This window comes from Chrysemys picta, chromosome 1, assembly GCF_011386835.1.
Source record: "Chrysemys picta bellii isolate R12L10 chromosome 1, ASM1138683v2, whole genome shotgun sequence".
Classification (NCBI taxonomy): domain Eukaryota; kingdom Metazoa; phylum Chordata; order Testudines; family Emydidae; genus Chrysemys; species Chrysemys picta.
This window is the reverse complement of record NC_088791.1, coordinates 93,812,028-93,839,711: the sequence shown is the minus strand read 5'-3', so window position 1 is coordinate 93,839,711 and position 27,684 is coordinate 93,812,028. Positions and strand designations below refer to the sequence as shown.

General features: G+C 47.3%; 2 protein-coding genes across 3 annotated transcripts; both read left to right on the top strand.

Moving 5' to 3' along the window:
* The first annotated feature begins 23 nt into the window (after positions 1 to 23).
* Positions 24 to 10,976, top strand: MIEF1 (mitochondrial elongation factor 1). Of its 2 annotated transcripts, XM_005302534.4 has the most exons (6): positions 24 to 162; positions 2,701 to 2,727; positions 3,484 to 3,632; positions 3,859 to 4,039; positions 5,218 to 5,480; positions 6,566 to 10,976. In XM_005302534.4, exons 3-6 carry the CDS (start codon positions 3,489 to 3,491, stop codon positions 7,370 to 7,372), a joined length of 1,395 nt encoding a protein of 464 aa, XP_005302591.2. In that variant the 5' UTR covers positions 24 to 162; positions 2,701 to 2,727; positions 3,484 to 3,488; the 3' UTR covers positions 7,373 to 10,976. The 2 variants fall into 2 exon arrangements, with proteins under 2 accessions (XP_005302591.2, XP_005302590.2); XM_005302533.5 differs by lacking the exon at positions 2,701 to 2,727.
* A 12,648-nt stretch (positions 10,977 to 23,624) lies between these two features.
* Positions 23,625 to 27,684, top strand: ATF4 (activating transcription factor 4). Its single transcript, XM_005302535.5, has 3 exons — positions 23,625 to 24,394; positions 25,496 to 25,807; positions 26,749 to 27,684. Exons 2-3 carry the CDS (start codon positions 25,591 to 25,593, stop codon positions 27,594 to 27,596), a joined length of 1,065 nt encoding a protein of 354 aa, XP_005302592.2. The 5' UTR covers positions 23,625 to 24,394; positions 25,496 to 25,590; the 3' UTR covers positions 27,597 to 27,684.

Sequence of the window (27,684 nt, the reverse complement as noted above, 5' to 3'; positions counted from 1 at the left end):
TGCTTCCTTTTTCTCTCCTTGCAAAACCGTTAATCTTCCTGGACAGATGGGTAATATCTTCTGCCCAGCACGAACTTGAAGAAGAAAGTCCAGAAGGTGCCTGAATATCCATCCGTACAGGCAGTGCTCCCGTGTTCCCCTCACAGATGCATTAAGCCTTAGGTAGGTTACTTGTTGTTGTTTGTTTTATTGCAGGGTTTCTCAACCCACGAGTAGGGACCCAAAATTGGGTCGCTAGAATGTTTCAAAGGGTCATGTGGCAGCCATCCCACAGGGCTGGTTGGACTCTCCTCCCTGCTCTAAGCACTGCAGCCTCGGGTTCCAGTTCCACTCAGGTTTGGCCCAGCTGTCATGATGGAAGTCTGGTTAGGCCAAATTTGAGTGAACTGTACTGCAATCACATGAGCCAGGTCACAACGCAACTCGTACAAATTTGGTAGAGCTGGGATCATGGGGATAAACCTGAGCAGGGCTGCAACCCTGGAGTTTGCAACGGCCAGAGCAGAGAGTCAAGCCCAGACACCCCCACAGAAGCAGCCACCACTGTGGGTTAAGTGTTCGGCAGGATCCAGCCTCCCCCAGGGGTAGGATATGACCAAAACCACCCCAGGGCATGGCCGTAGCAAGAGCGGGGCAGCTGCCCACGGCACAAAGCTGTGAGGACAGCTCGGGTCAGCCCCACACAGCAAATCTCGGGGAAGGTGCGCCACCTCCATCTCGACTCACCTCAGCAGGCCACCCAGCTTGTCTGTGTTGAGGGGTGCAACCAAAAAATCTGGGAGGTGGGGGAACGTGACTCCATATGGTCCACTCCCACATCACCTCTGGTAGGGAGTGCAAATATGCTTGCTTGCCCTGGGCACTAAAATGTCTAATTATAGCTCTGCCCCAGGGCCTTCATACCCAGACTATTTACTGGTTGAGAGCCACTGTTTTAGTGGTACCGCTGTGGACAATTGCTACATCTTCTGTATAGTGACCAAAAGTAATTCAGTTGCAAACTCATCAGCTCAGTGACCATCTTTCTTGAGTTCTTGGAGTTTAAAGTGATTTTGGGAACTGGTTCAGAAGAACAAGTGTGGCCATTCTAAACTGCCTAAAACTTGGTGAATAGTGTGCCTTTAGCCAGTTCTAAAGTCAGTATAGCAGAACTGGCTTTAAAATAGTTTTGAAAATTTCCCTAGTGCAGATACATCCTTGATGAATCTGAAAAATAGCAAGTTTAAAAGCGATTAAAGAAAATACTTTTTAAACACATAATTAAGCAGTGGAATTTATTGCCATTATCTACTATTGAAGCCAATAATTTAGTAGGATTCAAAATTAGACGTGCATATGAATGAGAACAGTGGTTCTCAAACTGTGGGTCAGGACCCCAAAGTGGGTTGTGATCCCATTTTAATGGGGTCACCAGGGGTGGCTTAGACTTGCTGTGGCCCACTGCCTGGGGCCAAAGCTGAAGCCCTGGGTGGTAGGACTCAGGTTACAGGCCCTGTGCCTGGGGCTGAAGTCCTTTGGCTTTGGTCCAGGGCGGTGGGGTTTTGGCTCCTCCCCCCCCCCTCCCCCCCGCCCCCCCACCTGGGTGGAGTGGGCCTGGGCAGGCTGAATGAAGTTTGAGTATCCCTGAATGAGAACGTTTAGAGTTACATTGCATATGATCTTTGTATAAAGGCAGAGAGGCCAGTCCCCTAGTACAGTATTCAGCTGGTTAAAGGGAAAAGACATAAAAGGTAATATGGTTTAACATATAATTAACATATAAAAATCACTATTGCAAGACATAACTGAGGCAAATATGTTAGTGAGATTTTTAAAAAGCATTAGATAGTTATGTGGTAATCCAGCTAGACTGTGCTAACTGAGGAGAGGCAGAGGCAAACCAAGACAAAAGGAATCATTTTAAATTTTTAGAATTTTATAAGGGAGAACCCCAAATTTTACCAGGAACATAAATAATATAGAACGTTACCAAAGACTACTTGTAATAATAAACTGTTACCAACTCATTAACCTTTGGGAACTTGTACACATTATTCTTCCTTACTCCATGCAGTTAGTACCAAATACGTTTTTATTAAAAAGAACAAGAGATTATTTAACAGTATACTGCGTCACTTCAGGGAAGAATCAACTTTTCCTCTCCTTGGCTGTAGGTCCAACTCCACTCTTGCTGTCCTGTTCTTGCTTCCCCTTGGTTTGGAGCACTCCTTAAATTTGTTGTTCCTGTGGCTGTACCTCTTTCCATCGAGTTTATCCACAAGCAGGGTTTCTTCACCTAGAGCACTGATTCTCAAACTTTTGTACTGGTGACCCCTTTCACACTGCAAGTCTCTGAGTGCAACCCCCCTTATAAATTAAAAACACTTTTTAAAATATATTTAACACTATTATAAATGCTGGAGGCAAAGCAGGGTTTGGGGTGGAGGCTGACAGCTCATGACCCCCCACATCATAACCTCACGATCCCCTGAGGGGTCCCGACCCATAGTTTGAGAACCCCTGACCTAGAGGGCTCTCACTTGGCCATTAGTCACCTTTCAACTGTATTCCTTCAATAGATGCACAAATAGTCATTGTCTCTGTTAATATACTTTAGGTCCTTTGTGGATGGGTGTCATGTTTACTGTTTTCAGGATCTGTTTTCATCTAAAACAACTTTTTGATCAATTCCATTTTTCACCACTTTATATTTCCTTTCAGTTTTTTTCCCTTGATACATTTTCTCTGGTAAGTCTGTAGACTTTATTTCCTTCTACTTCCCTTCTCTAATAGTATCTGCTCACGTACCTAGGTCTGTATATTTTTCCTGCTTTTCCTGACCTGAAACCTTTCCTATTTTCCTTCTTTCCTCCTCCTCACTTCCCAGTCCCCTACTTTTATTCTCCAGTTGTTTTATTTTATCACCTCACCTTCTACCCAGACTCCAGTTCACTTGCTACCTCAGCAGCTAGATTCTTCTCCTTCTCTAACAGCTTTTTTTTTTTCCCCACAACTCCCCCTTCGGGTGGATTCTGAGCCCCTTCCCCAGCTCTTGCTGCCCAGGACAGCATTCTGTGCTGCTGCATTGCAGGTGCTAGTACCAGAGTGAGGGTTACTACATTCATGTACAAAGCCTCCATAATGACCCTAGGTCAGGTAAAATGTCAGGAGCTGTTAATCATCATGCTTCAGGTCATAAACTGAGAGCTGGAGTTGAAGAAATTTTCCCTATGACTATAATACCATGTAATTAGGAACATTGAAAGGGGTTTTATTTCCTTTCTCTGGAGAGTCTGACATTGGCCATTGTTGGAGGCAAGAAAACTGACTAGACATGGTCTGAGCCAGTGTGGTAGGAGGCAAAATATAGAAATAGATGGACCATTAATCTTATTCGTTGTGGGAAATCCTAACTTCCAAAGAACAGTGGGAAACAGACTGGGGAGATGGAGGTTTAGATTGGTGGGGTACAAAGTTCTGACAAATCTGTTCTCTCCTCTCAAGGTGAGATGGCAGGTGCTGGAGAGCGCAAGGGGAAGAAGGATGACAACGGCATTGGCACAGCCATCGATTTTGTGCTCTCCAATGCCCGGCTCGTGTTGGGTGTGGGCGGAGCTGCCATGCTGGGCATTGCCACGCTGGCTGTCAAACGAGTAAGTGTGAGGAGGTCTGAGGGGAAGGAAGGTGTACTTGTGTGGAGGAGGAGCATGGAACATTAGAACAGAGATACTGAAGGTAACAAGGGTGAGGGGTAGAGAGATGAACACTGAGGAATGTGGGGATGGGAAGGACCCAATGAAGGCATATGGGCTGGTTGTTTCCTAATGGATGGGGCACTTAACAAATGTAACTCCTTGTGTCTCTGTGATGCCATTTCAGATGTATGACAGGGCAATCAGTGCTCCCAGTAGCCCCACCCGCTTGAGTCAGTCAGGAAAGAGAAGCTGGGAGGAGCCAAACTGGCTGGGGTCCTCATCACGGTTACTGAACCAGGATATGAAGACAAATCTGAGCCGTTCCCTACAGACCCTCCCAACTGACCCTTCAGCTTTAGATGCAGGTAAGAAGCAGTGTGACACTTTCAGCATTATAGCAGCTGCCCTTTCAATCCTGTTACCCCCTCTCCAGGTAAAATTGAGATCTTTAACCAACCTCTAAGGATCACCAGTTTTTAATGTAGAATCTGCAAAATAATAACCTGGCACAGAACTTTACCTGGTGCCAAATCTCTGTTTCCGCAAGCAGGCCAACTCCAGGATGGCTTTGGCATTGCTACTGGGGGAGCAGCAAGAAGCTTAATGAGCAGGGCATCCAAGTCAAGAGCTGAATTATGTCATCTGAAGTAATTAAATGGGCTCTGTCATCCCCCAAAGGTTGGGAGAGTCCTCTAGGAGCTGAATAAAGGCATTACAGCAGCTCTTAAAATTATCTCCTTGAATACTGCCTGAGGAAGGGGTACTTTATTTCCCCTGGTGATGAGAGGGCTGCTTCATATTTCAACCAGAGAGAAGTGCTGCAGTATGAAGAAGTGTTGAATCAATGAGATCTGAGAAGGTATCTGTTCAGGTCTAGCTATCAGATGGAAGGCTTGAGAGAGAGAGATCCTCTCCCTTTCCCCAGAAACAACATAAGCCCTATAACTGCTTGACCTACAGTGTCTCTTAGCTCTTCTTGCTTACCCACCTGTTCTGGCCTGCCTCCTGATCTATGATGGTAATACAGCCCCGACAGACATACCACCACCTTAAATTACTGTAACCACATCAGATCTCAGAAGCTAAACCACATTGGGCTTTGTCAGTACATCGTAGGAGCCCTTCAGGAAAAACTCAGGTGTTGGTGATTCAGGAAGGGGTACTCTGTCCTCTCATTGTTCCTACATCATGTTAGAGGCACTTACGCTGCAAGGGTTGCTGTCTTTTGGATAAAATTTAACAGGTGCTGCCCACTTACAGTCATCAACATCATTTCATTTTGCAAGATATGGGGTGTTAGTCTCATTGTTCATGTTAAATTTCAACTCTGGGAACTTACTGTCTGCCCACCTAATTCCTTTAGTAGTTATTGTTGAAGTTATTCACAACTTTCTCCTACAATGATACTCATAATAAAGCCTGCAAAATGACTGTTAAACTCCACCCTGAAGGGGGCTGCACTTCAGCGCCGCCAAGTTATCTCTGTCAAACATTTAGCAATAAAATGTTGGGGATTATGGGATTTCTCTCTCTTGCCTGACAGATGAGTTCCGACCTGCAAAGCCCAAACTGTCTGCCAAGAGGAGCCAAGTAGAATTGAAGAAGTCGCGCCTCCGTCTGTCCCTGCAAGAAAAACTCTTTGCCTACTACCGGAGGAAAGTGGCTATCCCAGCAGAAGAGCAGGCCCGGGCCAAGCAGGCAGCTGTAGATATCTGCGCTGAGCTGCGTAGCTTCCTACGTGCCAAGCTGCCAGACATGCCCCTGCGTGACATGTACCTCAGTGGCAGCCTGTATGATGATCTGCAGGTAACTCATTGGAGTGTGTGGTATCCATTATGCGGCAGGTGACTGGATAGAGGTATTTCAGGCTTCCCTGCTGGGTGTGCTGCTTCAGCACAGCATTCCTGTTTAAAAAGCCTTCTGATGCCACATTTCCTGGGAATCCATTTGTGTGATGTTTTTGCAAAACAGACATGCAGCTCTGACTGTGTCTGTGGAACATCTGCCCTTTACCACCTTCGTTTTTTCCCTTCTGCTTGTTCCAGTTCCTTCTTTCTCTGCCCCCTCTGTATTTTCCTGCTCTGCCACATCTCCATTTTTCTCTATCTCTATCCTTCCCCACAGCACTTACCTTGCACATCCTCCTCCAAATGTGTTGCTTCCCTCAGAACTCTTGTATATTTCTGTAAGCCTTTCCTACTCTTTTTGTTTGTTTGTTTTGTTAATACATGACAGAGTTGAACTGGAGAGCAAGCTCTGCTGTAGATCACTTTGATGCAAAAATGGCTACAGACTATAGTGAGTGAATCACTTCTGAGGCAGCACTGAATCGATGCTCCTGGTTGGAGTGCTGCGTATCAGATGCAACTTAAATCTGATGTTTTAATCACATATGGTCATTAAAGATCCCAGCACACCTTTCTCAAGAGAATGGGGCATTGACTCTAGCACCTGTGCCAGATTCTGTTGTGGAATGATTCAGATTTGACAACTTAAGCTCTCCCTGCAGTTTGTCAGTTATTCTCCAGTTCGTGTCCCGTAATGTTGCTGTATGTGAAACAACTGCCATGTCGTACCCAAGAGGTGGATTCACTTTAGTGGTAGGTGAAATGATCCATGTTGTAGTTGGTATATCCATTTGAGTTCAGAAGGTGCATAGAGATCTTTCAGGCAAATGCTGAGTAAATACCAGATTTCATTATGCCCTGCAGTTTTTCCCTGGATTATGAAGAATTATCCCTCTGCATGTTTCCTGATGAAAGGAAGGCAGAGAGTCCCACTTAGAGCCTCTTGGATTCCCGTTTGAAGGAAGATGTGTGGTGAGCAGATAGATGGCTATATCCCAGCAGGTTCAACTGTTAACTCTTGCCCTTTTTTCCCTCTCCTGACAGGTAGTGACAGCTGATCACATTCAGCTCATTGTGCCTCTGGTCTTGGAGCAGAACCTGTGGTCATGCATTCCAGGTGAGGACACCATCATGAACATCCCTGGCTTCTGCCTGGTGCGTCGGGAAAACCCAGAGTACTTCCCCCGTGGGAGCAGCTACTGGGACCGCTGTGTGGTGGGGGGCTACCTCTCCCCCAAGGCTGTGGCAGACACCTTTGAGAAAGTAGTGGCAGGCTCCATTAATTGGCCAGCCATTGGGTCCCTCCTGGACTATGTGATCCGTCCAGCAGCACCCCCAGAGACCCTGACACTGGAAGTCCAGTATGAGCCAGAGCGACACCTTCTTATTGACTTCCTGCCATCCCTGACGCTTGGTGACACCATCCTGGTGGCCAGACCCCACCGATTGGCCCAGTATGACAATCTATGGCGACTGAGCCTGCGGCCAGCAGAGACAGCTCGCCTGCGGGCCCTGGACCAAGGTGATTCTGGCTGCCGTTGCTTGTGCCTCAAGATTCTCAAAGCTGTGTGCAAGTCAAACCCAGCACTGGGCCGCCTCACTGTCAGCCAGCTCACCAATGTCATCCTGCATCTGGCCCAAGAGGAGTCTGACTGGTCCCAAGATGTGCTAGCTGACCGCTTCCTGCAGGCACTGAAGGGACTGATTGGCTACTTGGAGGCTGGGGTCTTACCCAGTGCTCTGAATCCCAAGGTGAACTTGTTTTCAGAGCTCACCCCTGAAGAAGTGGATGAGTTGGGCTACACTCTCTACAGCTCCCTCTCAGAGCCACAGGTCTTGCTGCAGACGTAATGGGACTTTACATGGGAGAATGATGTTGGGATTGTCTGGCCAAGATGGACTTTGACTCTTACTAAATGTCCCCTCTCCCCGCATCTTTTTTCTTTAGGCCACCCATACTTCCTGCTGTGAAGTTGGTGCTCCCGCTGGATTTCTTGGTGCTACTGGTCCAGTTCCACTGTTCTCTGTCCCAGCTATTATCTGTTGACTGCAGGGGGCGGGGAGGGGGGACCATTGTGCAGTGTTTGTTCTTAAGGCCTGCTGCAGGTGTTCCAACCTACCAAAACACTGTGCCCTCTTTTCCCTATGCTACTTGCTGCAGGAAGTGAACCCCTTCACTTCCATGTTAGAGTGGGTGGAACTGGGCCAGTGAACCCAATGGCAATTTGAGCAACCTTATCGTTGACATCTAGCATTTCTCCCACAGTCTGGCTTTCCCTCCCTCATGTGTTTCTGTCTGTTTCACCTACCTTGTTGTTTTCCTTTCCTCTCTCTCCCACTCAGACCCAGAAGTACATAGCAGCCCAACTGGGATTTTTTTAATAGGACTGTGTATAGCAATGATTGTATTACAGAGTAAACTCTGCATGATGATTGTACAGGCAGTATGTAGGGGTGTAAGGCTTGCAGGAGAAGTATACACATGGCTGATGTTTCTGCCAGTGTGGAGTCCAACAGCAGTGTCATCCTTGGTAAGCTGGGTGTATGTGATCAGTCAAAGGTGCACCACCCCTTCAAGTATGTGCTGGTCCCACTGAACCTATGAAGAAACTGTGCATGTACATCCTGTCCCCATGAGGCAGAGGAGAGGGGGGGTTTGCCATTCCTGCCTGGCAAGATCCATTGGGTGTTGCTGGTGGAATTGCCTTGGAAATCAAGAATAGTCAAGGTGAGACCCCAAATGTGCAGAGTAAGAGGCTGAATACAGGGGCTATTTTCTCAGTTTCTCTCTTATAGCATCTCTCTCATGCCATTGTGGTTTTACTCTCGGTAAAAGGCGGAAGCAGGTTTATACAACAGAGGGGTTTGCAATAGACACACATGGGTCAGATTGTCACCTGGTGTAAATTGGTGAAGCTGCACTGAAGTTGATGAAGCCACACTGAATTACACCAGCTGAGGATCTGGCCCATACATACTAAGTGCAGTATTAGTGCCTAGTAGCCATCTAGGAATGAGGTACTGGGAACAGGAGATGAAGAGTCTGTATCTCTGTTTTGGGAGAAAGGGAAGGAAGGGGAGAGCTGGGGTAGATTTTCCTTTCTGTGTTCCCACAGGTTAAACTTGCACCGTTTGCAGTGTAAAGTCATTGGGACAGTGGGGCACATAATTCACATTTCCTCTGTTTGGTCCTGTTAGATTTCTGCAGTATTTCAACTTCCACTGCCATTTTGTGCCGTTCTCTCTCTGCTGTACTTCCCTGCCTGTCTCCAGATGATTATACAGCTTTGAGGGAGTGGCCAGCCACACAGCTGTATCTCCTGCATTGCAGGCATGGAGCACCTATCTGCTCGGGACTACACAGCTTCCTTCATGTTGCCACCCTCTGACAATGGTGGGGCTCTGTCTGTCTTGAATGACAAGTACTACCATTATGTGTACGTGCAGTTTTGGAGTTGTTTCCTCTTCCCATTTTTAACACCCAACCCTTCTATTTAAAAGCAACACAAAAGCTGAGGAGATGAATTGCAATTGTGGAGACTCAGGAGAAGAGATCTGAGACCTTATTTTATTTCCCTCTTAAAGGTGATGCAGGGGCTTGTGATGTAAATCTCAGGGGTGGAGTCCCAGCAGAGACACTTAGGCCATATTTTCTAATCAAAGGTGGTGCTGGTAAGATGAATCCTAGGGATGTGCATTTATCCTAGGCCAGGTTTTCTCAGGCAGTCAGTCCAGTCTAACCAGTTTGTCCAACAGTATTCAGTATACAGTGATAATGCAATGTTACATTTTAAATTATTTAACCCCTAGACTACTGCTATTTTCTAGGCTGCCAGCCAAAGGCTTGGAAAGCTGTGTGTTATATAAAATCTGTAGTCTCCAAAGCGTTAACAAATTGACTTTGTATTATTTTATTTTTTAACTTTTGCAGCAGTCAGTGTTGGGTGTGGTGTTGGTTGCTCCTCACTCATGTTCCTGGAGTTTAAGGCTTTTCCTTTCTTGTTCTCTGCTGTCCTTCCAGTATCAGTCTTCCTGCCATAAACACAAACAGGCGAGACTTTGAGTCCCTTGGGGGACTGGGAAACTCACCCTCCCTCTAGCTACTTGAAGGTCAACAAAGCTATTAAAATACCAGGGGGTGGATGGATTCCCTCTGTGCATTCATCTCTGCAGTGTTCTCACCCCCCTCACTTGGTGCTGACTCCAATACAATGGCCTGGACATAACTGAGTAATAGCATGGTCAGGAATTATCAAAACCCTACAAAAAGGGTGAGACAAGAATAGGGGGAAGCCAGTGTCTGGTTTGGCTTCGGAAGTCTTCCCTGTTCTTGTCAGATCCTTATCTTTATACAGACACTGTAAGTGAACCCTTGTTTCTTTCTGGCAACCTAATGATTCATGTTTTTATGACCATTTCTTGTTGCTCCAAAGTTGAATTTGTGTCTTTTCCCTCTCTCAGCAAGACTTTGTTCCACTTCACTTCAGTCACTTTCTTTACTTCATCTGTTTAATTCTGAAATGTAAAACTTTTTTCCCTGCTGAGCTAGCTATAAGGATGTGGTCCCACCTGGTTCCTAAGGAGCCAGGTGCTCTCATCCTGCAGGCAGCTGCCACAACTGACAACAATCACCCCCTTGTTGGCAGTCTCAGCATAGGCCAAAGATATAATGGGTCACAGAGATTGAGCTGACCATGTGTCCACAGAGAGTGGTTAGATCAAGTCAGGGCTGAGGCATGAAGGATGTGGAGGAGGGCGGGAGGTGCTGGAAGTTGACACTAATCTGCATCCACTGGGAAGGGTTGTCGAGCTGGCATCTATCAGTGTTAAAATTCACTACAAATCTAGTTGTATTGAGAGGAGAGTAATAGCCAGGAGGGTTTCTGTGTCTTACCCATTCATGGGCTACTTTCTATATGAAATTAAAGTACAGAGCAAGGATGCCCAGAATAAAATATGAAAATTGCTGCCCGTGGCCACTTCCCCAGTTCAGGGAAGGAAGTGCAGCCCATGGAGACAAATGATTGTAACAGGTCCAGAGCCCCAAGTCTGTTGTTCTGCACTCTTGGCTCCGTGAATGCCTTGGTGTGTGTTGCTATTGCTTAAGTCACACACAACTCGTATAAGATTGTCTTTGTGTTCCCTGTAACTGCAGAGTGAGGACCAGCTAGCTCAACTGTAGGTTTTTACTGCCATTGAGCTCAATCTTTAACCTTTTAAGTCATATGAAGATTTTTAAAATTAAAAGCAATTAGTAAAAAGGCTGCCCTTTGCCTCCTGGCAAGCTGCTAGTGTGGCCCCTGGTGTCACGGAGTCTGGGTGCCCATGTTATGAAGTGAGCCGTTGAGATGCCCCCATCTCTCCCAGGCTGTGATGTTGTGGATTGGAAGGGGGAAGGACTAGTGCATGATCTGTGACCGAGTGCGTGGAAATACTGAAATAAAATAACTTGCCAACATTCTGTGGGCTATCTTTGATACATGTGTAGACAATGCCTTGCCTCCTTTCTCTGTTCATTCCCAGTGCCAGGGCAGGAGAAGACTTGCCCGAAGCACCCATTTTATAGACCATAGTTATAAAATCTAGCATTTCTCTAGCATTTGTCTTGAAGGGCCTTAACGTGCTTAAGATAAGGCTCACTTGCTCCTCACTGATTTGCAGTTCCACACCCCCTCCTTTCTATCTCAGAACGATCAACCATCTGCAAACACAAGAACATCTCATGACACAAGAACTAGGGGTCACCAAATGAAATTAATAGGCAGCAGGTTTCAAACAAACAAAAGGAAGTATTTCTTCACACAATGCACAGTCAACCTGTGGAACTCCTTGCCAGAGGATGTTGTGAAGGCTAAGATTATAACAGGGTTCAAAAAAGAACTAGATAAATTCATGGAGGATAGCTCCATCAATGGCTAATGGACAGGGATGGTGTCCCTAGCCTCTGTTTGCCAGAAGCTGGGAATGGGCAACAGGGGGATGGATCATTGATGATTGCCTGTTCATTCCCTCTGAAGTACCTGGCATTGGCCAGTTGGAAGACAGGATACTGGGCTAGATGGACCTTTGGTCTGACCCAGTATGGCCATTCTTATGTTCAATTGGCCATGAGAGAGCAATGATCGATGCATTGTGACACCATTGCCCCTGGCAGCCTGCATACATGAGTCACATGAGGAGGACGACTCCTTAGGGAGTCGTGTCTCCTTCAGTTTCTCTGAAGTGGCAGTGAAAGCTCATGCCCCTTCGCGGGCATCTCTGCTTCTGTTTAATGTGGTTTCACATGCTTCAAGGGCTTTCTCTCTTTTGATCTTAACTTTCCAGTTCTGACCTGCACCCTTCCTCACTGACTTCTTTCTCTACATGCCATTTCTCTCATATTCTTCCCCCTGCCAGATACAACTGCTAGCTAAGGGTCATGCTGGCACAGTAGGGAAGACCTCTTGCCACTGGCCCATGTGACGATTGGTTCATTGCTGGGAATGCGGGGAGTGTTGGACATGAAAAGATGCCATCTTTTGACAGATTATACCAATCTCCCATCAACCTGATTCTGGGACCCTGCACCAAGGTATAGAGACTGCTCCATAAGCTTCACACCACATTAGAGGCACCTGTGATTAAGAGCTTAGTTTACTTGAGGGAAAGGAATATTAGTTTTTTTATGGTCAGTACATTTTTTTTTAAACATATTAAAAAGGGAGTGGCAATTGTAAAGGTTTCCCAGTATGTTTGGGTTTTCTGGCAGCCTAGTTTCAGTGAAGGAAAGAGAATGAGCAAGATCAAGCCTTTATTTGGGGCTGACTGGTGCTTTTATAGAAGCAGTTTTTGTGCAACCTGCCCCAATGAAGTCTACTTCCGATGTGACCCTCAAGCACACTGGCCCTGAAAGCCTGAAGCTTGCCACATTTTTGGAATTTAACAGCTGGCATCCAGGCATAACAGCTGTCCCAGCATTTCTTGTAATAATTGGCAGCAATACCTGGGAGAAAGTCTCTAGCTTAGGTCTGGCTGAGCTGGTGCAGTCTATGACTTCTTCCCAGCCTGGACAGGAAGTCACAAGCATCGTAGTTACAGCAATTAAACCCCTCCTCCTAACTCATCCCACAATGCAGTGTTTTGTAATTGGTAAGTGCCCATAAGCCCTGCTTCTGTGGGACTGGACACCGGAAGATGATTGCGTTCAAAATCTCTGAATGCACTGGTTCCGTGGTTGTAAAGTGTATGTGGATGTGCTAGCTGCACTGTTGCAAGAGATGGAATCAGTTCATGCAATCCAGTGTCCCAGCAACAGTTTCCTTGCTGAGTGTAGGAAAGGCAATTGTGTCCCTGCCCCCATCACTGTGCTGGACTTGCTTCATAAGCAGTGTTCGACGTTGCCTTCCACACTTTCCCAAGCAGTAAGTCAGCCCCCAGAAAGGTGAGCTGCTCAAAGCGCGACACTCTCTCTGTTCTCGCTCAATATATTGGAAAGATTAAAGAGAGCTATTGCCAACAATTGGCTCAGATCAGTTAGTATTACAGTCTCTCATTGGTGGGATAAATTCTCTTTGGCTATGCACCCAATCAAAAAAATCAGTGTGTGTGTGTCTTTTCAGATTCCTCAAACTTACCAGAATCGAGCTCTGGTGAATCTTAAGGAGAAAATTCCAAAGCCAAGGGCCTTCCATCAGAAATGGCTTGCAGCTTGCCCCCTGGAGTTCAGCCTTGAAGACAACCTCTTGGTGGGATGTAGCTGCTGCTGCTGCAGTGGGGCATAGAGTGAGGGGGCCACTGAGAGTTTTGTAGATAATAAACACCTTGAATCACACCCCAAAATGGACACGTTGCTAGTGCAGAATATGGAGCAAAGGAGCTGGGTTCGTCATGCTGGGCTGCCCTGTTTAAGAAGCGAATAGCTATTTTTTGTACTAATTCAAGATTCCACATGCTGAAGTATAGTCTTGAGAGTGTAACTGGCTTAATTGTTAAATGATTTTATTTTTGCTTTTAAATTGCATAGGCGCAAGTGGTATATACTGTGCTTTGAACGTCTATACGGGGATAAAAGACCTGCAGCGTGGCTGTGACTGGCTCAGGGCAGCTGACTTGGGCTCATGGGATTCAGGCTGCAGGGCTAAAAATTGCTATGTCGATGTTTGGGCTCAGGCTGAAGCTCATGATAATGAAGGCTTCTGACTCTATAGCTACAGGGAGACAAGAAACAATCCCAACAACATTTTAAAATGGTCTTAGAATAGTTTTTCTATAACATCTATGGCATAGGCAGAATCAAAGCTGGCAGGATGTAAAGGTTTTATTACCATTCAGCTGAGATGATCTGCATTCCTCACAAGTGGCATAGCCAGAAGTGAGTTAGGTGAACATTCCAACTGTGCTAATAAAATCTTTATACTGCAACATCAACTGTAATCTTTTAAAAACGTCAAAGGTTTGAAACAAGTTGATGAAGCAGAGCTGTAGGGCAGTGAACATTTGGAATGGTTCTCCTTTATGAAGTGTCTAACCAGACTGAAAAAAAGGGCTTGGTTTACAAAATTTAAACTTTTCATGCTCTTAATCCAGTGCTTAATTTGTAATGAAAGAGGTGCTGGAACTCAAGCAATTTTTTTACTTTCATAACTGATGTGGCAAGCCCAGAGGTGCCGCGGCTATGAACTGCCAAGCCTAGCGGTGACAGGGCTCAGCCCTGGCAAGCCCTGGTGCAAATTAAGCACTGTCTTAATCCTTCCTAAATGCTAGTGCAGAGGGCAGTTTTTAACAAAATTACTCTAAAACCCAAAAGTCGGATTGACTGGTTCAATATCACAGACTCCCGTAATGAGATATTGCTAATCTGCATTTCCTTTTAAAAAGAAATTCTAGCCATGTTCTTGATGAAGAGCCTTCAGAGTATAGATTGCTGGGGCTGAAAGTGCCACAATTGGTATGGTTTTTAAAACTGTAGCTATTTGTTCATAATCCCTCTTTTCTGCCCCACCTATCAATCTTCACATCCCCTTGCACTGGTAGATTCTTCACCCTCTGAAGGGGTGACTAGGCAGTGGTACACTTTCTGCTAGCCCCCTGATTGCAATGGGTCCAGTGCTACAAGGTGCTGCGTGCCCTTGAAACCCATGGTGCTCAGCACCTTGCAGGATCACGACCTACACTGGCAACAGCAATGCTGCCACCCCAGTGGGTTTAAAAAAAAAAAAAGACCAAAGACACATGAAAAGAGATGAGAAATTAGCAACCCATGATTCCCTGGGTGTCCCATTACAATCGGCAGGAGCACACTGCTTCAAGATTTGGAATGCTCAATCACCGGCTCCCCACTCCATTTAAATGAAGGGGGAGTGATGGCCATTAGAAGCAGCACAGTTTGGTAGTAATGGCACCCTAGCCTTATATTAGTGCCTTCAACCTCTTGAGTTTATTTAACCCAGGATCTAATTATTACTTCAGATGCAGGAACCACTTTCATGTTATCTGAACTATATATTTATTATTTTCTTTAGGCTCCTGCTTGTTTACCTGATCAATACTAACTGAGGCCCTGTGATATGACAAGGTGAAAGCAGTAAATCAAGCGGCAGTTGTAGCAATACAGCATGCAGCTTAACCACACTTTTGGACCGAAATGACACTTTGGTTAAAAAACCAGAATGATACAGAATTAACAGCACATGTAAAATGGATTCAAAACTGGCTAACTGGTAGGTTGCAAAATGTAATTGTAAATGGAATTATCATCAAGCTGGAGATTTAATATTTTTACCAATGACTTAGAAGAAAATATAAAATGATCACTGAAATCCTGGGATGCATAAAGTTTGCAGCTGACAAAGACTGGGGGAGTGATAAATAATGAAGAGGACAGGTCACCGATGCAGAGCAATCTGGATCACTTGGTAAGCTGGGCACAAGCAAATAATATGTATTTTAATTCAGCTAAATGTAAATGTACACATCTAGGAACAAAGAATGTAGGCCATCCTTATGGGATGGGGGAACCTGAAAAAGAATTGGGGGTCATGGTGGATAATCAGCTGAACATGAGTTCCTGGGACGCTGTGGCCAAAAAGGCTAATAGGATCCTGGGATGCATAAAGGGGAATTTTGAGTAGGAGCAGAGAGGTTATTTCACCTCTGTATTTGGCACTGGTGTGACCGCTGCAGGAATACTGTGTGCAGTTCTGGTGCCCACAAGTCAAGAAGGATGTTGATAAATTGGAGAGAGTTCAAAGAACAGCCATGAGTGTGATTATAGGATTAGAAAACATGCCTTGTAGTGATAGACTCAAGGAGCTCAATCTTGTTAGGTTCACAAAGAGAAGGTTAAGGAGTAACTTAGTTGCAGTCTGTAAGTACCTATGTGACAGAGCAGGGAGTGGGGAGGATTGACCTGGGGATGTCGCAGGGGAGTTTTACTGGGGCTGGCTGCATTGGGGGATGGAATAGCACTGGGTGACTTCACTTGAGGGATAATACCTGAGCCAGGAGGGGGGTTGCAGCCAGGTGACACCTTTGCCCGGAAAACTGGACAAAGGCTGGGGGAGGAGCCAGGGGAAGGCTGGGTGAGACTGCTGGAGGGGGTTTTTCAGTTTAGAGCTGGCTGGGAAAATGGAGGGGAGCCCAGACAGGGCTCTGGCCTCCCTGGGCTCCCCCCCAAAATAAACCTAACTGAGGGGGTCCTGTTGTCTGTACCTGCAAGACCTGTCTTGGACTGTGTTCCTGTTGTCTAAATAAACCCTCTGTTTTACTGGCTGGCTAAAAGTCATGGTAAATCGCAGAAAGCCAGGGGTGCAGGGCCTTGTCTCCCCCAAACTCTGTAACAACCTACATGGGGAACAAATATTTGATTGTGGGATCTTCAATCTAGCAGACAAAGGTATAATATGATCCAGTGGCAGGAAGTTGAAGCTAGACATATTTAGACTGGAAATAAGATGTGAGGGTAATTAACCACTGGGACAATTTACCGAGGGTCATGGTGGATTCTCCATCACTGGCAATTTTAAAATCAAGATTGGATTTTGTTTTAAAAGATCTGCTGTAGTTCAAAAGGAATTACCTGAGGGAAGTTCTATGGCCTGCTTTGTACTGGGGGTCAGACTAGAATAGGGTGACCAGATGAGAGACGTGAAATATTGGGATGTGGGGAGGGGGGGGGTGCGGAGCAACAACAACAACAACAAAAACAAGAGCCAGCAGTGGAGGGGAAAAAAAAAAAAAACAAGAGCCGCCGGAGCATAGGAAAAATTGGTGGGGGCTGAGCACCCACCAGCAGCTCCATGCCCTACTTCCCCCTGCACCAGCTTGCCTCCGCTCCGACTCCTGCCACGTCCTGCTTCTCCTCCTTCCTCCAGCACTTGCGCTGCCATACAGCTGATTAGCGCAAGCCTGGGAGGGAGGGGGGAGGAGGAAGAAGAATGCAGCGTGCTTGGGGAAGAGGTGGGGATTTGGGGAGGGATCCAATGGGGCAGTGAGGGGGCAGGGCAAGGGTGGGAATTTGGGGAGGGATCCAATGGGGGAGGGAGGAGGCTGAGTTGGGGCGGGGGGGTGTGAGCCCCCTCCGCCTGTGCGCCGGAGGGCAAAATATCGGGACAATTCACGTCCCGACCAAACATCAGTCGGGACGCGGGACAAACAAGTAAATATCGAGACCGTCCCTATAAAATCGGGACGTCTGGTCACCCCAGACTAGAAGATGATCACAATGGTCCCTTTTGGACTTGTAATCTATGAACTTCATTGTTTAGGCTCGCAGGGTGTTGGTTTATGTGTTGTACCTTTTCACCTCCTCAACATGTTTGAGTTATTTTGGACTCTCAGTCATTGCAAGTAAATAAAATTCCATTTGTTTTCACCAAAAGAAGGAAATTGAAGGTTGGGAAACCCCCTCATTTGCTAAACGTTATTTGCTGCCAATTGTGACTTTGCTAGGGAAACTCGTGTTTGGGCAAGATGTGTAACGTTGAAAGACCCTTCCCACTAAGAAACCGGCACAACTTTTTGCTTGTGCCAGTTGGTTACCAAATGGCTGATATGGAAAACTAACTGTTTTACAGATTGTGGGTTATCAATGAACGTGTCAAGATAATCCAGGTCAGTTCAGTATGGAAAAATTTAGATGGACAACCAGAAGTATTTCCCCTCTCTCTCTAAGAATTGAACTTTAATCTGTAAATGTAATTTAATCTTTTTGTATTTTAATGTTGAAATGATATTTACATAACAGAAATGGGAAATGTAGGGCAGTGAGTGGGTGGTTAAGCAATGGATGATTTATGAAAGAATTTGTGGGTATAGCAAATATGGTGAATTAATCCAAAATTATATAGTTGCAGCTTGTGGCTAACTTTTATTTATTTGTAGATGACAAAATCATAATGTATGTGGTTTGATCCTTAATTATATATATTTACTAATCAATCTAATGATAAGTTGGGAAGTCCTGAACCTGCAAAGCAAACCATGAGGGTTGACTAATATTTCAGAAGAAAAGATACATCTGATATCTTTGAATGTTCATATTGAGTGTCAGAGAAGGAATTGATGACAACTGAGCATTAAGAGGATTTGGCTTGACTTTTTTTGTTTTATGGTAGTTTCCCTAGAAATTGGGAAGGAGTTTTCCAGCTAATGTCAAGTTTAGTGTGAAAGTACTTTCGGATCCCCTTTCGGCAAGCCTTATACTGGCAGAACTTCTATTGGCATTGCCTAGACCAGAGGTGGGCAAACTACTGCCCACGGGCCACATCTGGCCCACGGGACCATTCTGCCCGGCCCTTGAGCTCCCGGCCAGGGAGGCTAGCCCCTGGCCCCTCCCCTGCAGCCACGCCGCCACGCGGGCAGCACTCTGGGTGGCAGAGCTGCGAGCTCCTGCCGAGCAGCGCAGGAGTGTGTCTGGCTCCAGCCAGGAGGTGCGGCTACCAGATATGCTGCTCTGAGCGGCATGGTAGGGGGACCAGGGCCGGGGGGTGGGGAATCCCGGGGGGGCAGGCAGAGGACAGGGAGCAGGGGGCGGTTGGATGGGTCAGAGGTTCTGGGGGGTGGATGGGGGACGGGGGGGTTGGATAAGCGTGGGAGTCCTGGGGGGCCTGTCAGGGGGCAGGGGTGTGGATAGGGGTCAGGGGACAGGGAACAGGGGGGTTGGATAGGCGTGCGGTCCTGGGGGGGCCTGTCAAGGGGTGGGGGTGTGGATGGGGTAAGAGCAGTCAGGGGACTGGGAGCAGGGGGCTTGGATGGGGGCGGGGTTCTGGGGGCGGTTAGGGGCAAGGGGTCCCGGGAAAGTGGCAGTTAGAGGACAAGGAGCAGGGGCGGGTTAGATGGGTCGGGAGTTCTGAGGGGGGCAGGAAGTGGGAGGGGTCAGATAGGGGGCAGGGGCCAGGCTGTTTGAGGAGGCACAGCCTTCCCTACCTGGCCCTCCATACAGTTTTGCAACCCCAATGTGGCCCACGAGACAAAAAGTTTGACCACCCGTGGCTTAGACTAAGGAGTGCTAAGCACATTATTTTTCTCCTTCAGGGTGGGGGATCCCCTCCTGGTTACCCCCTAGTTTGCCCCGGGGGGCAAGATTTACCCTCTCCCAGCAAAAAATGCTGCCAGATCTGCCCCCAGACACACACAACAGATTCCCCATGGATCCAAAATAATACTGGGGCATCTGCAGCAGACCACAATGACACTTTCTTGGGGCTCCCAGAACTATGGGTGACCTTGTTACCCCTCTGCCCAGGCTAGCTTGTCTCTCCAGTCCGTCAGCCACCCCAGACAAACTTCTCAGGAATTTACCAGCCTTTACTTTGCCTTGCAGGTAACACTTAGTGCACCCTGGTCTCTGAGCCCCCTTTGACGAGCTTGGCTGCCTGTGGTATCCCGCCCTTTTCACTGGACACTCTCAGTAATTACCAAGTCAGCTGCCTTCAGAGAAACAGTGTACACACCAGCTTACTTAATTCATACTTATGATAAAAGAAAGAAGTTTATGAACAAAGATAGAGATTCAATTGATACTGAGTAAAGATAACAGAATCAGAGATGGTAACAAATAAAACAAAAGTGTAACATGTTTCTGTGAGACTGAACATAACTTTAGCAGGCTAAAAACTGTGTCCAAATTAAAGCATCTAAGGCATTCTCCCAGTGTCACCAACCACATCGCCAGAATCCAGGTTTCATGGATATGAAAAGTGCAGTCCTCTTTGCTCCTTCAGTGATGCACCACTAAGGGGTTTCCTTTCCTCCTTCTTATAGTCCAGACAACCTTTGTAGTGTACCTCCAGATGAAGTTCTTCTCCCCTGCTATTTGTTCTTTAGTGTGTTGAGGTCATAGTGTCTTTCTCATTCTCCTGTTATCTTGTTTTTCCTGTTGAGTTAGTATGCAAGGGAAGCTTGCTTTATGTTGATTTACACAATGCTGGATTTACATCTGACACCTAGGCAGACAGGTAAATCAACATTCCTTTGTCACTTGTTTATCTACCCTACCTGGTTACATAGTTTAAACGTAGTTACATAGTTTAATACATACGTACAGCTTCTTGAATAATGCCTGTACATACATCTTGCAAAGCTTATGCTGACCACCCCGATATAAGCTTTCATTTGACATCCTACATTACATTCTTTATCAATAAATACTGTAACAGCAATGTGTTAAGTGTAGTGCGTTTATCAGGCTTGATAGCAGTTGCTATTACATGACAGTGAACTTTTTTGCCAGTTGGCATTGCGGGATTCTTAGTGTCACACAAAGCCCTCTGCATGGGGACTGTGGGGCCCAAATTCTAAAAGGGATTTAGATGCCTAGCACCCACTGAAATAATTGAGAGGTAGGTGTCTCAATCCCTTTGAAAATCTGGGCTTGAGCCTCCACATTGGTTCTGCCACTTCCTCTTTCCCTGCCCCGTCTATGCTCCCTACTAATAGAGCTGCAGCACTGCCAACCATTCTCCCTCGCTGCGGCTTCCCCTTAGGCCAGTGCTCCAGAAAAGAGAAGTCTTGAGCTAGATACATAAATTTTGTTTCTGGGGGGCTGGAGGAAGGAAGATGTGCATCCCACCACCCTACTTTGTAGCACACCCAGTTTCCACCATCTCACCCCATGCAGACCCTGGACATTATATGTATATACAGCCCGTACTGTGTGTGTGTGTTAAGGTTACTATGGGAGCATTAACTCTCACTTCCTGATGTTTGTATATTTAAATGAATGACATGAGTGGCATTTGGCATTTTTACTGTGTGTGTGTTTGTTTAAAGAAAAAAGAAATCATTGTTTCACTTTGTAATGTTATTTAAATTGCCATTGCAGGCTTTGCAATGAGGTGGTCCCAGCTGCTGCTATTGTTTGGCCAGAGAGTTTTCTGCAGTGTTGTTATCAAAGGGGCAGCACATCACTTCCCATTGCTGTCATTATTTATTATGATTTGTGTTAGTGTAGCATCTTGGAGCTCCAGTCATGGACGTGCTTGGCACTGTGCAAACAGAACAAAAAGATAATCGCTGCCTCAAATCTTTCCGTAGGGAAAAGATAAAAACCCCAACACTTTAACGTAGAATTTGTAGAAAATTGTGGTCTTTAGTAAAATAGCAAAGAGAGCCTAAAATCATGGGATGTGCAGTTCTTGTGCCCATCAGTTTCTTTTATTTTCTTTGCTTCTGGAAGACTGAGTATGTGAACATATCTCAAAAATACAATTTTCCCTCATGCATGTAGTAGAAGCCCCTCATCCTGGTAGGCTGCTAAAGAAAGTGGGGCAGTTCTCCCTGCTCTGAGGTCACATGGCCTCTGTCCTGCAATGAATTCCACAAGAGTAAATCTTTGGCCCTTGTGAATCCTCTTGGAGGTTCATGTATTGTAGGTGCATGTTTTATCTCTGCATTTCTAAGGTGCCCTTCACAGTAACACTTAGTCAAGAACATTGCAGCCAGCTGTTCACATTTTAGCAGGTGTTCACTGACCATGCACATCAATTATTTAATTGTTTATAATTGTATAAACTTGATCATAAAAATGGTTTCTCCCAAACTTACCAGGCTTGACTGAACTGCATACGAGCCACATACCTACTAGGATGTATTTGTTCTGAGCTTTTTGAGTTAATGGTGAGAAAAGACTCTTGCATTTCTCAGCTTAGAAAACATTGTTTTCGTTCTCCCATCAATGAAAATACAACCAAAGGATTTTTACTTAAAGAGGAAAAAAATCTTTTGTCTGATATGAATTATCTCCACAAAGGAGAAATGTTCAGCAAGTTCTGTGCAAAGGCAAATGGGTGGTTTAACAATTAACATGGAACTCTGTATGATATCTTATTTATACAAGTATCTAATAAATAATGGTGTATTATGGTCATCTAGGAAATTGGGAAATAACCTTGAAGTTAACCAAGGGCTGGGGTTTGGGGTTTTTTGTTTTGTTTTTTTGTCTGGGGAGAGAGGGAAGATTTCTCTCTGGAACCTTTCACCAGTACAAATTTCAGAGAAGAAAATCAGGCAGATAAAAAAGCAGGCCAATCTGGGTGAAGTTCCTTGTTGCGCATTTCATGTCGGCTTATATGATTTTTGCTCAGATGTACAGTGACTCCTTTCATGGAAATCCATAATTATCTTTTCAAGAGGAAGGATAGGTTGAGTATTTACTTTCCATTGATTTAGCTATAATGACAGCATTACAATCACCTTTTTATTTTCACTTAAAGGGAGGGGGGGAGGCAGTCGAGGTTGGGGGATGTGAAAGCCTTCCCTTCAGCCAATCCCCACTCTGCACTGATGTCCACCCACCCACACATCCAATCCCTCGTTTGGCTTCTTTGAAAGCCAGTGCCTTCCCTCTGTTCTCTGCACTGAAGCTCAGTTCGCTCCTTGACGCATTTTTCAGAAAAGTCGTCATGGATCACTGAACTGCTATTGTGATGTCTGAGATGGAGGCCATTCTCTCCTCCAGTGACTCAAAATGTTATTTTGCTCTTAAAAGAAAAAAAAAAATCCCTTGTATACATGGTACCTTTCCATTCAGAGTAATTTATGCTGACTTTAGTGATAAGGTTGTACTGCTTTCTTGCTCTTAGCTTGCCCTTGTGCTGGCTCTGCAGGGCTGACTGTGGGAGCTGGACGGCATTTGTCCTTGTGGGTTATCAGTAAAATTGTTTACTAAGTTCCAGTGAGTTACAGCTGTGCAAACCCAAAGAAGGCCATTACCTTCCACACCGTGTTGCTAAGACCATAACTTGAAGACAATAGGGCTGCTGCCAGAAGTAGCTGAGGGCACAAGTTTGTCCTGCAAAACCTTTCTTCCTGATGATGCCTGAGCAGCCAAAAACCCAGCTTGACTCCCAGAGCCCAGGCTGAGTTTCTAAGGTTGGTGGTATGCAAAAACATCTCATTATAACTGAATACACCTGAGTCAGCAAGGAAAGTAGGGGACAGGGCTGGCACAGTGGGGAGAGGGCCCGTGGGGGAGCAAGGGAAGGTGGGGGGGGGGGCAGGGCTGGCACAGCTGGGGAAGGGGCCATGGGGGAGCAAGAGGAGAGCAAAGCTAGCATGGCAGGGGAAGGGGCCATGGAAGAGCTGGGTGCACTGGAGGGCAAGGCTGGCACAGCAGGAGGAGGGGATGGCCAAGGGGAAGCGAGAGGCAGTGCGGGGAAGGATGGCACAGTGGGGGAGGGGCAACAAGGGTAGGGGGGCAGGGCTGGCACAGTGAGGGAGGAGCAGTGGGGGGCAAGGCTGGCATTGAAGGGAGAGGGATCAAGGGAAAGTAGGGTGGTGCTGAGGGCTGGGCTGGCACAGAGTGGGGAGGGACTGGGAGAGTGGGGGCAGCGATGAAACAGTGGGGAGAGGGACTGTGGGAGAGCAGCGGGCACTGATGGCACAGCAGGGAGAGGGGCAGTGGGAGGCAGGGCTGACACAGCAGGGAGGGGGCAGAGCTGGCATGGTGGGGGGCTGACACAGCAGGGAGGGGGCAGTGGGGGCAGAGCTGGCATGGTGGGGGGCTGACACAGCAGGGAGGGGGCAGTGGGGGCAGAGCTGGCATGGTGGGGGGCTGACACAGCAGGGAGGGGGCAGTGGGGGCAGAGCTGGCATGGTGGGGGCTGGCACTGCGGGGGGAGGCATTGGGGGGCTGGCAAGGCGGGCAGGGCCGCGCACGTTGCAGCAGCCGGGGTCTCCGCACAGGCCGCCTGGCCCTGCCCACCCACCATTCAGTCCCGTTCCGCATTCCCTCCCCTAGCTCCGGGTCCCGCCGTTTGCGTCTTTCTCTAGCCCTAACCAATGGTAGCTCGCATCACACGTGAACGCGCGGTATCAGCCAATCACCGCTTTACAAGCCCACGTGGTTTTCCCTGTGCTGTACTGAGCCCGGAGCCCGTCTTTGGCCAGGCTCAGTTGGGGGCGCAGTGAGGCCCCGCCCCTGTCTCTGCGTGACGTCACTTCTAGTCAATGAGGTACAGTGTCAGTGTAGTCCCTGTAATCCTTCTGCCGCGTGTTCGCTAGCTCCGACCTCTGCTGTGGGCGAGACCAAGAGTCTTGGTGTCTTTAGCCAGGCAGGGGAAGGCCGCTGGGCACAGAGCCTTTCGAATCGCACAGGCATTTTTGAGCTCGCGGTGAATCTGGCGGAAGGATACAGTATTACCGGATCTCATTTTGTTACGCGCTAGAAGGCGGGCGCTATATAAGCGGGGAGCGCGGGACGCGCCCTCTCATTGTCTATCTGTCCAGGGCGCTGTGCAGCGTGTGCGTGGGCGCAGCTGGGACCCACTCGACCCGGCCAGCCACTCCGCCGCCGCCATGGCTTGGTAAGGGCGGCAGGGCCAGCATCGGCCAGTGCAGCGGGCGCAGCAACAGCAGCGGCGTCCTCGGCCCATCCCCGGCGTCTGCAACCATGGCGTGAGTACCGGGCTGGGGGCAGGGCCCCGGTCCCCCACCGGGAATGATCTGGCCGAGGGGGGAAGGGGATTAGGGAGCTGAGAAGGCCTCCCCCATGTTGACGAATGGTTTCTCCCCGGTCGGAGGGTGGGGGCTGAGAATGGTGTAGTCCGTAGCGAGGGAGTTGGTCTCCCGCGGGGGGGGGAATTCCTGTGACCCTCTTAGCCCAGGGAGAAACCATTCCCCCCAGACAGGGCAGGAGCGGTCCATCCTGGAGATGGGGGGGGGGGGGGCGGCACATGGGTCTGGAGCCTTGTGCGCTGTCTCGTCTCCTCTCCACCTCGAGCCCGGGGTCCCCAGGACTCTGTTCTCGGGCGGAATCCTATGGCTGCAATCGCTCGTTAAGCCCCTCGCCCGACTTCCCCGCATTTTGTTATCCCCGATTGGGTTTCCAGGCGACAGCCCATGTTATCCTTAAATGTCCGCTTTCTAGCTCTGCAGTCAGCGTTTTCCTTCCCTGGCCACTGGCTGGGACTCCAAGCAATTTAATGCCTCTGCTCCTGCGGATTCTGGGCAGGCAGTAGTCTGTTAGATGCCAGCTGCTGTCGGAGTAGCCCCTGTGGAAACGTGGCAGGATACACAAAATGGCTGCCTATTTATAGGGTGGGGAGAGAGGCACGCGGGCAGGAACATGAAATGGCTGCAGCTTGGCATAGGCGCCAGAGTCCTGCTATGCATGAGTCACAGCAGAATGGTGGGTGTGGCTGTAGCAGTAGATATGACCATATTTGGTCATGAGGAAACTTGAGTGGCCCTTTTGTTAAGACTTAATGAGCATCCTCTTAGTAGTTGCCAGATGGCACTGTTGTGGGGATAGGATTCTGAGATGGGCAGGAAGGGGTCAAAATGCAAAGAATGTGTCCGACAGGAAAAGTGAAATCCTGAAAAGGGGGACAACCCTAGTCTGATTAGTGTTCCATAACAGGGTTTTGATAGTGGAATTTTTTTGTTTTATTGAAATTAACATTTTTACACTGGTAGAGAACATTCAGTATTTAAGTCAAATCAAACACGAATGGCTGCATCCGCTATATAATAAATCATCTTTTATCTTTGCTCCAGGTTTTTCAAAGCACCTCACAGCAGCATTGCTGTAATTGACAAAGACACCTACTCATCTACACTCTTTGACAAAAAAGCATTAAAACTTGACCAAGATGAGCCTCTTGAACAACGAGATGCTATTGGGGGGTTTACTGTCCCCCTTCAACCAGTCGTCTTTGGTGGCTGAGGAAAGCCTAGGACTTCTAGATGACTACCTGGAGGTGGCCAGGCCCCTCCGTTCGCATGGGTTCTCCAGCGACAAGGCTAAGGCAGTCTCCTCCAATTGGCTGGCTGTGGATAGTTTGGGCAAAAACACAGATAACAGCCAGGGTAAGGCATTACTTTATTCACACAGGAAATATATCAGCTTGGATCATTTTAGACTAGTGTTCCCATCAAGTGTCCTATCAGGAAGGGTATTTGCATATCACTTAACAGTCTGCCATTGTAATTAACCAGTGAGCTCTTTAAGTGGATGAAACAGCTGTGTCTGTTTAGAATCAAGAGCATCTTCCTCCATGTTCCACATATAGTTCAGAAGCCTATTCTTTGGGGAAGGGTCCCACAAGATGTGGGAATGTTGCTGTCATTTGCTTTCACTTATGTCTTGGAAGTCTCTCCCCAAACACTTCAATCCTATGTGGAGATTGGAGGAGCCAGAGAGAAATGTAATGTCATAAGTAACTATCAGGGTTACTTTGTCCTGTATAGTAGAGCTCTGCAACACATCCCAGACAAATGACAAGTATCAGGTGGGAAAACAATCAGATCTTCTTGGAGTCAGGTTGGTGCAGCATCTTGGTCCTGCCAGAAACCTCATTCCACAGTACAGTGAGTGTGCATGCCAAAGAGTCTCGCATGCTAGTGGGTGGCAGGAGCAGAGCCATGAAGCTGCTGATTCATGCAGTCACTGCTGTGCCAACCCAAGAGGCAGATAAAGGAGACCTGATCCCTTGGGCATGAAGCAGCGGCGGTGCTGGATTGGGGTTAGGTCAGAAAACCAATTTGACCCTCTCAGGGTTAGGTGGGCTTGGGTCCAGTCTGGGTCAGACCTAAAAATTAGGCCTGAGCAGGCATCTACTGTGCAGAATGTTATCTGCTGCAAGTACTAGATTTGTCAAATTGGCATATGAAAAAGTTTAGCAACAAGGGAATGGATGAAGGAAAAAATACGCAAAATATTTTGCATCCAGAGTTGTTCCAGAAGGCTTGAGTTGATTATGTGTGAGACTGTTGAACTTTTATGGTAACTAAGTTTCCCTGCATTGCAGAGGATGCCTTCTCAGGCATGGATTGGATGGTGGAGAAGATGGATCTGAAGGAATTTGACTTTGATGCCCTGTTAGGAATGGATGACTTGGAAGCCACCGTCTCTCCAGATGAGCTCATGGCCACGTTGGAAGACACGTGTGATCTATTAGACCCCTCTACCCAGGAAATTCACGACAAAGAACCTCCACTGATAACTGACCCAATTATCAATCACCCTGAATCTCCAATTGGAGTAGATCAGGTGGCCTCACTCACCCTCCTTCTGTCTCTTCCCCCATCCCCAGGGTCCCTGACTTCCACTCCAGACCATTCTTTTAGTTTAGATCTAGGCAGTGAAGTTGATGTACTGGAGGGAGACAGAAAGCCAGAAGCCACCACATTTGTGGTGGTGTTCCCCAAATTGGAGAAAGAGGAGGAAGCCCACTCAGATGATAGTGGAATATGCATGAGCCCGGAGTCTTATCTAGGGACCCCCCAACACAGTCCAACCATCTCTGTAGAATCTCTCACTGACAGCCAATTTGCCACAGACCCCATTTGTGATTCTGTGCGGCCCAAACCATATGATCATCCTGCCGAGAAGGTAGTGTCAGCAAAGGTGAAGGGAGAAAAAAGAGCCGATAAGAAACTGAAGAAGATGGAGCAGAATAAGACAGCTGCCACACGTTATCGGCAGAAGAAGAGGGCAGAACAGGAGGCCCTGTCTGGGGAGTGCCGAGAGCTAGAGCAGAAGAATGAGGCACTGAAGGAGAAGGCAGATTCCCTGAGCAAAGAAATCCAGTATTTGAAAGATTTGATCGAAGAGGTCCGCAAGGCCAAGGGCAAAAGAACTAAAGTCCCTGAATAGGGTAGTCAGTAGAAGTTTTATGTGCATGTACATAAGAGCTTGATGCTAAAAGTGGTGTATTACTGCCTAATAAATTATTTAATAGTAA

Bases quoted from the DNA above. Each gene is read 5' to 3' on its own strand.
- MIEF1 (XM_005302533.5), top strand. From the start codon at position 3,489: ATGGCAGGTGCTGGAGAGCGCAAGGGGAAGAAGGATGACAACGGCATT. The intron at 3,633-3,858 runs GTAAGTGTGAGG...ATGCCATTTCAG, and splicing joins CCACGCTGGCTGTCAAACGA to ATGTATGACAGGGCAATCAG. The intron at 4,040-5,217 runs GTAAGAAGCAGT...CTTGCCTGACAG, and splicing joins CCCTTCAGCTTTAGATGCAG to ATGAGTTCCGACCTGCAAAG.
- ATF4 (XM_005302535.5), top strand. From the start codon at position 25,591: ATGAGCCTCTTGAACAACGAGATGCTATTGGGGGGTTTACTGTCCCCC. The intron at 25,808-26,748 runs GTAAGGCATTAC...CCTGCATTGCAG, and splicing joins AAACACAGATAACAGCCAGG to AGGATGCCTTCTCAGGCATG.